The sequence below is a fragment of the Phyllobates terribilis genome, unplaced genomic scaffold (genome assembly GCF_046119375.1).
Source record: "Phyllobates terribilis strain yellow unplaced genomic scaffold, ASM4611937v1 Scaffold_8__6_contigs__length_399053987, whole genome shotgun sequence".
Taxonomy (NCBI): Eukaryota; Metazoa; Chordata; class Amphibia; order Anura; family Dendrobatidae; genus Phyllobates; species Phyllobates terribilis.
In genome coordinates, this window is record NW_027362768.1 from 366,169,342 (window position 1) to 366,182,334 (window position 12,993).

The 12,993-nt window shown below is 43.8% G+C and overlaps 1 protein-coding gene across 1 annotated transcript in view; it reads left to right on the forward strand.

Annotated features, from left to right (window-relative positions):
* Positions 1-11,135, forward strand: part of LOC141157483 (NUAK family SNF1-like kinase 1) — a 46,622-nt gene extending 35,487 nt beyond the window's left edge. Inside the window, exons 5-7 of the mRNA XM_073644829.1 lie at positions 1,976-2,095; positions 4,991-5,123; positions 7,268-11,135. Of these exons, the coding sequence (XP_073500930.1) occupies positions 1,976-2,095; positions 4,991-5,123; positions 7,268-8,229 (1,215 nt within the window). The 3' untranslated portion in view covers positions 8,230-11,135. The remainder of the gene's footprint in view (positions 1-1,975; positions 2,096-4,990; positions 5,124-7,267) is intronic.
* The last annotated feature ends 1,858 nt before the right edge of the window (positions 11,136-12,993 follow it).

A 12,993-nucleotide genomic window follows, 5' to 3' on the forward strand; every position in this document is an offset into this window, starting at 1 on the left:
TCGCTGCAGAATGTCCTGGACCATTTTTTGGTCGTTGCCCTCCTGCTGGTCAGCACACATCGCTGTGTGTGACCAGCGGGACCAGCGATCAGGCTGGTAACCATGATAAACATCGGGTTACTAGGGGCACACGCGCACCTAGTAACCCGTTGTTTATCATGGTTACGAGCCTGCTAAAGTGAGCGGCAACCTCCCGCTCACCGTAGCAGAGTGGTAACCATGATAAACAACGGGTTACTAGGTGCGTGTGTGCCCCTAGTAACCCAATGTTTATCATGGTTACCAGCCTGCTCCTGCTTCAGCAGGCTGGTAACCAGGAGCAGGACATTGTGGAAAGATTCTTTCCACGATGTCGCCGCTCCCCTGATCGTTGGTGAGCCTGCCTGTTTGACAGCTCACCAGCGACCACATAGCGACGCAGCAACGATCCCTGACAGGTCGTATCGTTGTCGGGATCGTTGCAGCGTCGCTAAGTGTGACGGGGCCTTAAGCCTCATGCAATGTCTTGACATGACATCACTGGTGCCTAGTAATAGCAAGAGACACCCAAGACCCAGGATTCAAGTGCTAGCCGAAATTTGCATTGCCCTGGTCCGGCTGCCATGGAGTAGATGCCGGACCATGAAGGCAGGGGCTGGACCAAGTGGATGCCACACCATGGTAGTGGGAATCTCCTTGCCCATCTCTTCCCATCTATAAAAGTTATCACTTATCCAAAGGGTAACCCCACCGATCCCAACAACGGGGCTCTGAAATGCCTTTTCGGAACGGAGCGGTGGCCATTCATGTGCACCTCAGCTCCATTTGTTGCCAGAGTCAGCCAAGTACTGCACCCGGCTTCCTGAGGTGCCACCATGCGGAATAAATGGTGCAGTGTTGTGTTTGCGCCCCCATTGTTCCTTCCCAACGAGGCATTTCAGAGGCACTCGAGGTTCCTCCACCAATCCTTTGTACAGGTTAAAACTTTTATTTTATTTTTTTTATGTAAAGTCTGGGACACTGAGGGGTGATGGGGGGTCTCTACCAGTGCCAACCTAAATCCAGGATCAAGATCTTATAGAAACCAAGGAGACCCTATAACTCTCCCCCGAACTCCTAAAGCATTACTTCTGCCAAAACTTCACAATCTCCCATCCTCCAGACGCGACAATCACTTTCAAGAAGCCGGGAATGCTAATGGACCATGATCCGGACTCCCTGCCAGCTCCCTAACGACCGTGCGCTCCATTAGCAGTGATAAATTGTGGGAACAAAGTGACCGCCCCGGAGCCAAAAAATTAACCTATTTTGTACGTATCCAAAAAAAAAAAAAAAACTCAAGTGCAACCAGGAAGAAATAGCTGAAAGCTTCACGGGGCGGCTAAAAATAATCTGAAGCTGCCACTGACTGACATCCTGCTGGTGCACGCGCCTTTTATGGAAGGTACGGCAGGTTCAACGCCGCGCAGAAGAATCCCCGGAATGTCTGTGTTTTACTATTGCCCGGGATAAAAAAAAAATAAAAAAATGTTTAATTGGATTCGTCTTCAGCGATCCGTTCCTTCCCGACATATCACAGGATGAATTAGCATTCCTGGAATTGCTCTTTCAAGGAAACAATCCGGATCCTTTGTGTATTCTCCCAGCTCTTAGTCTTGTTATTGTCTCTCTCTGACATTGTCATAAGTAGCCGTGTTGTATAAACTCTTCGTTTCCTGCTACTTTTATAGCGCCAGCATATTCCGCAGCGCTGTCTATACCATTGTCTATTTAAAACATATCCGCTTTAAAAAAAAAAAATCAGCGCCACACTTGTGCACTGGTGGTCTGAGGTATTGCAGCTCAGCTTTAGTCATTTAACTGGAATTGAGCTGCAACTTGTAAAGAGGTGTGGCGCCATGTTTTTCTAAATTTTTTGGGGGGGTTTATTGCAAATTAAAAAAAAAAAAATATTTGCAAATTAATTTATTTACATTTTTTTATTCTGTTTTTTAAGCTTGCTGATTTTGGACTCTCAAATCTGTATCACAAGAACCAGGTGTTGGAAACGTACTGTGGCAGCCCGCTGTATGCGTCTCCGGAGATTGTCAAGGGTCTTCCGTACCGGGGACCAGAGGTAAATACTATGTCCATGTGGCCTCATGGCTAATTCACCCAGCCGTGTAGTGGCCATTCATGTGAGGACTGTTTCACACATGCGACATTCCCATGGATCCCAAAATCCTGTGGACCGGCCGTATATGAGACTACCAAGTCTGGGTCCAGAAACTCAAAGCCAATAGCGGACCACAGCGGACGTGTAAAACGGGCATTATGGCCACAATTCCTATGCCACCCTCTTAAAGGGAACCTGTCACCAGTTTTTTCATGTTTCAACTAAGGCTAGCACCTTAATCAGCACCTTTACTGCATTCCATAAAGGGGTATATAACCCCCTCACTCCCCCTGTAAACCCCATAAAAACCTTTGGAAATTCTCCCGCTCTCTGTATAAATCCTGCCGATCTGGTCTGGTCGCCCTGATTGACATGGATGACGCCTTTTGCAGAGCAAAATCTCACTCCTGTGCAGAGACATTTCCGGCTTGCACCTGCGCACTTTGCTCTGCCCTACTGCGAGCAGAGCCTAAAATATAAGGGTGCAAGCGCTCTTATGCTTCAGGCTCTGCCCTCAGTAGGGCACATGTGCATTTATGTTTTAGGCTCTGCCCGCGGTAGGGCACATGCTCACTTATGTTTTAGGCTCTGCCCGCGGTCGGGCGCATGCTCACTTATGTTTTAGGCTCTGCCCGCAGTAGGGCGCATGCACACTTATGTTTTAGGCTCCGCCCACAGTAGGGCGCATGCGCACTTATGTTTTAGGCTCCACCCACAGTAGGGCGCATGCACACTTATTTTTTCGGCTCTGCCCTCAGTAGGGCGCATGCGCACTTGTGCTTTAGGCTCTTCCCACAATAGGGCGCATGTGCACTTATGTTTTAGGCTCTGCCCTCCATAGGGAGCATGCGCACTTATGTTTTAGGTTCTGCCCTCCGAAGGGCGCATGTGCACTCATGTTTTAGGATCTGTCCGCAATAGTGCGCATGCACACTTATGTTTTAGGCTCTGCCCACAGTAGAGCACATGCACACTTATGTTTTAGGCTCTGCCCATAGTAGGGCGCATGCGCACTTGTTTTAGGCTCTGCCCACAGTAGGGAGCATGCGCACTTCTGTTTTAGGCTCTGCCCACAGTAGGACACATGCACACTTATATTTTGAGCTCTGCCCGCAGGAGGGTGCATGCACACTTATGTTTTAGGCTCCGCCCACAGTAGTGCGCATGCGCACTTATGTTTTAGGCTCTGCCCACAGTAGTGTGCATGAGTAGTTAGTTATGTTTTAGGCTCAGCCCACAGTAGGGTGCATGCGCACTTATGTTTTAGGCTCCGCCCACAGTAGGGCGCATGCACACTTATGTTTTAGACTCTGCCCACAGTAGGGCGCATGCACACTTATGTTTAAGGCTCCACCCACAGTAGGGCACATGCACACTTATTTTTTAGACTCTGCCCACAGTAGGGTGCATGCACACTTATGTTTTAGGCTCCACCCACAGTAGGGCACATGTACACTTATGTTTTAGACTCTGCCCACAGTAGGGCACATGTACACTTATGTTTTAGACTCTGCCCACAGTAGGGCGCATGCACACTTATGTGTTGAGCTCTGCCCGCAGGAGGGTGCATGCGCACTTATGTTTTAGGCTCTGCCCATGATAGGGCGCATGAGTAGTTATGTTTTAGGCTCAGCCCACAGTAGGGTGCATGCGCACTTATGTTTTAGGCTCTGCCCACAGTAGGGCACATGTGCACTTAGTTTTAGGCTCCGCCCACAGTAGGGCACATGTACAGTTATGTTTTAGACTCTGCCCACAGTAGGGCACATGCACTTATATTTTAGGCTCTGCCCACAGTAGGGCACATGTACACTTATGTTTTAGGCTCTGCCCACAGTAGGGCGCATGTGCACTTAGTTTTAGGCTCCGCCCACAGTAGGGCACATGTACAGTTATGTTTTAGACTCTGCCCACAGTAGGGCACATGCACTTATATTTTAGGCTCTGCCCACAGTAGGGCACATGTACACTTATGTTTTAGGCTCTGCTCACAGTAGGGCACATGCGCACTTATGTTTTAGGCTCTGCCCACAGTAGGGCAGAGTAAAGTGTGCAGGCACAAGCTGGTAATGTCTCTAAGCAGGCGCGATATTTAGCCCGGGTATGTGGATGATGTAGGAGGCGTCATCCACATGAATCAGAGCAGGAGGAAGGCGATCAAAAGTCGGAAGGAGGGATGGATGCTTCAACAAAGACACCTATCAGACTGGACCGGCAGGATTCACATAGAGCGCGGGAGAATTTCAAAAAGTTTGTGGGGGTTATATAGGGGGCCCTTTATGGAATGCAGCAAAGGCGCTGATTAAGGTGCTAGTCTTAGTTCAGACATGAAAAAGCTGGTGACAGGTTCCCTTTAACATTAACGAAATCATCATTCCCTGTTGGTTCGGCCCGGAAAAAGTCAAAATAGCTGCAATTTTTGCCCTATTAATTAGATCTAATTCTGAGCATTTTAATATTGTACAGTTTACTATTTAAAGGGGCTCTCTAGATTCAAAAACACATTAAGATATTCTATAAGGGATTCTGTGAGTTAAGGAATTTTTCTCATATTCTTAAATGGTAAAATTACTAAGTGCTTGTAAAAACAAGCAACTTTGCAATTTACCTCGTATTAAAAATCCTCTCCATTTTCAAGAATAAATGCATTTTTTATGTTATAATTTACTGCTTGTTGCCTAGGTTACCGACCACCTTTGCAGTCTATCAGTGGTGGCCGTTGAGTTGTGCGGCTCTGCCAAGTAATACCATAACGATTAATTTCCTTGTAATATCAGACTGCGGCTTTAGTATTGAGTTATCCCCATTGTTCGCACTAGTATTTTGCAGTGTCTGATTTTATTTTTTCCTCCGTAGGTTGATTGCTGGGCCCTCGGAGTGCTGCTTTATGCACTGATCTATGGGAGCATGCCATTTGATGACAGCAATTACAAGACGCTGGCAGAACAGATTGGCAGTGGGCTGTACAGACAGCCTCCTCAACTGTCAGGTCAGTGTAAGATATCTACTATGATTCTCTCGTCATGGTTGAAAAATATTGAATTAGGTTTAAAAAGTGGTCGTCTGCTTCAGAAACCCCATTTAACTCCCTTTAGTGCATCTCTATTTCTCTGGAGGACTCAGCATGCCCATTTATTACATAATTTTAATAGAAACTGTGCAAATTGTCTTTGCAGAGAGGAAGAGGACTAGAACTCTAGCGCCACCTATAGGAAGTAGCAGTCCTAAGAGTCACTATCGACTCTCTAACGAGCCTTGTCACATGACGTAGGATAAATACCAATACCTTAATTTGCAGACACTGTGTTTCGGGATACTGCCCCTCATCAGTGCAAAGTGTAAGATCTGGTTTGGCTTGGTGAGAAGCGTCTCACCGGGATCCAAGGGGTAGCATTTTTCCTTGCGGAGAATGACATGTTAAGCATGTCAAGGTGAGGAGACTTCTAGTTCTCTCCCTCTCTGAAGAGACAATTTGCATATTTCCCAGAGGAGCATTGCGGCTTAAAAGTCTCCTCACCTTGACATGCTTAACATGTCTCTCTCCGCAAGGAGAAATGTTACCCCTTGGATCCAGATCAAGGTGCCTCACACCCAACCAAACCATAGCTCACACTTTGCACTGATGAGGGGCAGTACCCCGAAACACAGTGTCTGCAAATTAAGGTTTTGGCCTTTATTCTAAGTCATGTGACAAGGTTCGTTAGAGAGTTGATATTGAATTTTAGGATTGCTAAATGACATAATGAGGACCACGCTTGGGTAATCCTTAGAGGGGATTTTACATAAGCAATATAAATATATATCATCTATCTACAGGATTGGTAATAATTGTATGATGCCTGGGGGTTCGAGCTTTGGAAACCCCATCAATTACAAGACTACGGGTCCTAAAATTCCTTATGTGAATGGTGTTGTAGTGAGCGTGTGCGTCCATTGCCTCTTCACTGCCTATAGGTCTCACATGCTCACCACCTCTCCAGTCACAAGGGGATTTTGGAACCTCACATTCTCAGGTGGTGGGGATCTCCAGTGATCATAGATTTAGCATTTATTCTGTAGAAAGGAGACAAGAATTGTTTAAAAAGGTAGTCTGAAGTTTGAAAGTCATCCCCTATCCAAAACAATGGGGTCCCAGCGATCCAAAGAACCAGAGCGGAGGTCTATCATACACACTGCCGCTATTCTCAGAAGATAAGCATTGTTTAAAGGGGTAATCTCAAGTTTGAAAGTCATCCTCTATCCATAGGATGGGGGATAACTTTTCGATCAATGGGGATAGATTTACAATAGACGGGGGTTCCCAGCGATCCCAAGAACCAGTGCGGAGGTCGATCATGCACACTGTCACTCCGTTTAGAAGATATGCATTGGTAAAAGGGGTAGTCTCAAGTGTGGAAGTCATCCCCTATCCATAGGATGGGGGATAACTTTTCGATCAATGGGGATCCCAAGAACCAGAGGGGAGGTCGATCATGCACACTGCTACTCCGATCATTATAAATGGAGTGCGCTGCTCTCGGCAATCTCCCGCACTTCCATTAAGAGTGAGTGGAGCAGCAGCACGCATGATCGTCCACTGTCCCATTCACATAGGACTATTTAGAGCTCGTGTTCTCGGAGTTGCTGGGGGCTCTGGCAATCGGAACTCCCAGGGATTGGAACTCCCGGGGATCGGAACCCACAGCGATCGGAACTCCCGGGGATCGGAACCCACAGCGATCGGAACCCCCGGCGATCGGAACACCAGCGATTGTAAAGTTATCCACTATCCCATAGATTGATGATAACTTTCAAACTTAAGAGGACACCTTTAAGGGACAGCTCCTTTTAAGTTATACACTGATTAAAACCTATGTTATTTCAAGTGCAAGACCTAAAGGGGCGGAGCATGACACAGGAAGTCAAGAATCCACGTGTCATGCTCCACCCTCTCTGGGCATGAAACAATGTATATATTTCATCTGGAGTTTTCCTTTAAATTAGAACAATTAATGTCTTTTTTGAATTCCAGAAATTTCGGACTTTGCAACAAGGAATTGTATAAAATCTCATTTTGCCGTCATTTGTGATGTTGGTTATTTAATTAGATTGTGATTGAAGTAAACGGCAATAACGAATGTCCTCTCTATACAGGAGCCTGCGGACTGATCGACTGGATGCTGACAGTAAATCCAGCCAGGAGAGCTACGATTGAAGACATTGCCAATCACTGGTGGGTTAATTGGGGCTACGACACGGTGGTCTGTGACTGTGATCTGGTACCCGAATGCCGGTCTCCGCTGTTGGCTCGGTACATTGAGTGTCAGAACACGCCGAGTTTCAAAGCGACCCAGAAAGAACATGGCAAAGCCCAGCAAGGGGAGGATGATGAATATGAAGTCTGTCTGCGGAAGTCGAAAAAGGAGAACGACATTAATCACTCTCAGCAGGAGCCTGAACTTACTGTTCCCAGGCAAAAACCAAAAGGGATCTTGAAGAAAAGGAGCAGCTTTGACAGTTCTTTTCTAAACTCGACTTTCTCGGAAAACCTGTCTGAGAATCGCTTGGAGCTCAGCAGAGAAACGCAAACCGCGTCCGCCTACGAGTCGCACAAGTCAGTTAATACCGAATGCACTTTCAACATGCCGAAGAAAGGGATCCTGAAAAAAACTTGCGAGCGGGAATCAGGCTATTCTTCTTCCCCGGAGAGATTGACACCTACTGAAATCCAGAAAACCTACCTCACAGTACCAGAAGAAAAGGCCAAGGCTGACAAGCACTCAAAAAGAAAAAAGGGCATTCTAAAAAAGAACGGACGCTTCTCCGCCAGCTTGGACCTTCCCGCTGACTGCTCGGCCCTACGGCTTTCAGACTCCATGGAAGACCTCGTCATAAATAACAAAGACCCTCCGAGGAGCCCGAGTCGGCCGTCGAGCGTCATCAGCGACGACAGTTTTCTCTCCAGCGATTCTTTCGACCTTCTCGATATGACTTCTGATACAAAATCTCAATTTTTCACCTATAATTCGAGGAATCATTTCTACAGTTCCGAGGAAGAAGACGCGTTGACCAACAAATCCATGGAGACTCTTAGCGATCGAGACCATAAACTATAACGGACAGCTTCTTCTTTCGAGGACTGTATTGAAAAACTGTGAGAATTTTTCCGTTTGCACATGTTCTGAATCTTGAAAAACAAAGACTTGGTTGTATATATGGCGTTTGTATTTTATCAGTGGATTCCTTTTGTGCTGTATGTTGGATTTTGTAAGTTAAGAATATTGTAAATTTTCACTTTGCGTTGTCTTAATTAATGGAGGGTAACGGGTGAGCTGTTGGGATGAGTCGATCAATCTGATCGGTCCCAGTACTCTATGGTAAGCTCCTTTACTGCCCCTAGTGGTGGCAGATACAATTAAGAAAATCCCAGGATGTGGATAGCTTTTATACCTAGAACCGCATATGAAAAGATGTTTGGAGTATTTTTTCCAAAGCCAGAGGAAATTGCTTATTTAAATATGGAAATGCCGGAGCGTTCCTCCGGAGAAAGAGTTATAAAAATAGCGGGATTGAGATCCACTTCGTTCTGTCTTCAGACAAATTTATAAAACAATGTCTCTTTATATGGAAGCGAAAGGAAAACAAGACGACATTACCTTGATTAAATAGATTTAATGGCACCAGCGTCAGCCTTGTTCATAGAGACTTTCTGGACTCCGGCCCAGTAAAACAGCTGCTGTTTCCACCATGTTAGGTCTTGTGGGAGAGTAACCATTCAGCAGCGGAAAAAACTGCAGTAAAATCTGCAATGAGAAATGCAGATTTCATTGCAGAAAAAAGGTGCAGATTTTGAGAAATCTCATGCACAACGCTGTGTAATAAGCAGCTGATTTTCTGCATGCAAATCCGCTGCATATTCGACAGGATATGCTCTAAATTCCATACGGGACATGCTCTAAAGAAGCCGCATTGCTGTGATGCAAAAACAAGATATGAATGAATGATTTTCCTTGAAATCAGGTGTTATACTTCAGAGCTGCATTAATAATTCTGCTGATTTCTTGTTACCAGAGTTTTGGAGGTGAATGAAGAAAAAAGAAACTTATTTTTTGCAAAGTTGTGTTCAACTCATTTTTCAAAAAGTAAAACAAAACCTTGTCCCGAGGTCGAGCTGTGTTTTTTATTTTTGCTTGGTCCAAACACAGGAAATTCTTGGCGAAGTCTTAATTAACTCTTGACAATGGTGGTGGCAATTAGTGACCACGGAAAGAATGTAAAGAATTCCATGAATTTGTCACTATAGACACAATGCAAAGCGGCATTATGCGTTGTCACATCTAAGACCACCTAAAGGAGCAGTCCAGAGGGGGACTCAAAGACCAAAAAGGAAACCCCTTTGCCGCGTCTGACTCCTCAGGCCCTTATCTAGTTTAGGTTTAAAGCAATCTATTCATTTTACTTTCAAAGTTTTAGTTTACATTTTTTTGAGAAAATGATTTAAATCAGGTTTGTATGTTAAATGCGAGTTTTACAATCCTTTTTTAAATTTTCCATGTATTAAAAAAAAAATATTTTCATGCTATCCACTAAGCTTTTTAGCAGTCTCATTATCATCACAGACAGGATTATAATGGAAGGTGAAGCCTCTATATACAGTAGAATACACAGAGGATCCACCATTCACAATAGGGGATATCACAGCTTACCTCCTCCTCCTGTACAATGACTGATAACACCTCTATATACAGTAGATAACACAGAATCTACCATTCACAATAGGGGATATCACAGCTCACCTCCTCCCCATCCTGTACAGTGACTGATAGCACCTCTATATACAGTATATAATACAGGATCTACCATTCACAATAGGCGATATCACAGCTCACCTCCTCCTCCTGTACAATGACTGATAACACCTCTATATACAGTAGATAATACAGGATCTACCATTCACAATAGGTGATGTCACAGCTCACCTCCTCCTCCTCCTGTACAATGTCTGATAATACCTCTATATACAATAGATAACACAGGATCCACCATTCACAATAGGTTATTGTCACGGGTTTGTCAGCGGTGACAGACAGTCGCCCTGCAGTGGGTTGCAGGAGATCTTTACTTTTGATATTACAGACATCTTCTTAGATGAGAGGCTATCTCTAGGACCTAGCGGCTACCTTCCTCTGGCTAATTAGCTTCCTGGCCTGGGTGTATATATACCTGGTGTGTCTGAGAGGGAGGTGTCGGCTATATTCATTTCTACTTGTGAGGCTTTAGCAAGAGCAGTACTTCGTCCTCTCTGGAGCTTGAGGTCATGTTATCATTTGGCTGGCGTCGTCTAAAGCTAAGCAATCCACCCCCCCCCCCCCCCAGTTTGTCTACCCTTGTTGTCTATAAAGTTTAGTGGAGATTGACGAGTGCTCATCTCCTCCCTTCCCTAGCCGTAGCCATACGCCAGGGAAAGTCAGGGTGAGACACGCGTGCAGCGATTGGTGAAGACTAGAGCCAATATAGGGACGTTATGGGAGACAGGGTGACACTAGACCAGACTAGGAGGTACTTCCTCCTCCTGTACAATGACTGATAACTCCTCTATGTACAGTAGATAACACAGGATCCACCATTCACAATAACTGATATCACAGCTCACCTCCTCCCCCTCCTGTACAATGTCTGCTCTTTTTAGCAATTCACCATTATGGATGACGGTCCTGAAACAAATCCACATTAGCTCAGAGTTGCCCAATAGTCTAATGGGAAATTTGTTTTCTCAAAAACAGCACCACTCCTGTCCAAAGGTTGTGCCTGGTATTGCAGCCAATTTTTAGTCTAAGTCTGTACTATCCCTTTAAATAGCCCTCATTTAACACTGAATAATGCAACTACAATGGATAAGAAGAAGAACCTATTTATTTGATCGCAGTGTTTTCTTTCCTTCTGATTATTATCTTTTTCTATAAATGAATAAAAAATTGAATGAATGAATGTCAATAAATAAAATAAAAAAAAATAGTTTTTACTTTTATGGTAAATTTATTTTTGTATTTTTAAAGTCGACCTTAACACAAATCTCCTGTAGTGACACAGGGAGGGTCCACATGGATCGGATGTGATACGCCTCTCAGGAGCCAATTTTAAAATCCGCAGCAAATCATTTTCTGTGTGGAGATATTTACTACGGGTTTTACCCCTTTATTTGTTGTGACCGCTGCTGCCAATCACTGGGATCAGCCCAATGTAGATGGTATGAGCCCAGTGATTGGCTGCAGCAGAGACATGCGCTGTAGTTGTGATGTCACCGCTGCAGCCTGTCAGTACAGACCAGGACAGCGATAGACAGGAGAGGAGAGTTTGTTATTTTCTGCATCTGAAATCTTATGTAGAATTTTTATTTTTATCTTGGACAACCCCTTTAAGGGCACATTCACACACAGGTTTTGTTTTTTTTTGCTTTTTTTTCCGAGGATTTTAAGGCATTTACACCTCCTAAAACCATTTCAAATACTCTTGAAAGACAAGTCCTATATTATAATTAAAAATGCAACAAAATCCTCACTGAAAAATAATGTGGAAAACAGTATCAAAGTTAAAAAAAAAACATCTGTGGTTACCTAACCAAAAACGACGTGCCTTTTAAAAACTTTCTTAGATCTGGATTTTTCAGCCTGAAAACTTCATGTAAAACAAATTATAACTGTGTGTGAACACGGCCTAGGCTTAACTTGAAGCGTCGGTCTGAAAGAAGTGGAATTTCCATTGAAAAAAAACAGGAGGAATACTCAAAACTTATTTGTAGCGCTTATTAATGCTGATTTTGGAGCAGATCTGCTTTAAAATTGTACTATGAAAAAAAAAAAACAGGTGTGAATATAGCCTTATATATAAGGGCTCACATGTGCTAATTTTGGCAGCACATGAAACATAAATCTGAACCTCTGTTCCAAAGCTCAATAATAAAAAAAAATAGTTTTACCTGTAGAAAATAGTTTCTGGGGGCAGTGAGGGGTGAAAATTTGGTAATTTTCCCTTCATGGCCTTGGGATTTTCCGTGTTTTACTTCCCTTTTTCCCAGAGCCATAACTTTTTTATTTTTCCATCAATATGGCCGTGTAAGGGCTTGTTTTTTGCGTGACAAGTTGTCCTTTTGAACGACACCATTGATTTTACCATATCGTGTACTGGAAAATGGGAAAACAATTCCAAGTGCGGTGAAATTGCAAAAAAGTACAATCCCCCCCCCCAAATTTATTTATTTATTTATTTATTTATTTAGTTTATATTTACCATGTTCACTAAATGCTAAAACTGAGCTGCCATTATGATTCTCCAGTTCATTACGAGTTCACAGATACCAAACATGTACAGGTTTCTTTTTATTTAAGTGGTGAAAAAAAAAATTGCGCCATTTTCCTAGATCCGTGCCATCTCCATTTTTCGGAATCTGGGCTTATTTTTTGCGCGCCGAGCTGATGTTTTTATTGATACCATTCTGGGACAGATACGATGTTTTGATCGCCTGTTATTGCATTTTATTGCAATGTTGCGGCGGCCAAAAAACATAATTCTGCCATTTTGATCTTTTTTCTCGTTGCGCCGTTTACCGATCGGATTAATTCTTTTTATCTTTTGATAGATCGGGCGATTCTGAATGCGGTGATACTAAATATGTCTATTTTTTTTGTTTGTTTTATTTTGAATAGGACAAAAGGGGGGAGGGGTTTAAACTTTTTTATATTTTTTTTTTATATATATATTTTTTTAAATTACATTTTTTTTACTTGCTTCAATATTCTCCTTAGGAGACTTGAAGCTGCGATCATCTGATCGCTTGTTCTACACATAACGGGGCTTCAGCGCTGGAGCCCGCATCAAATGCC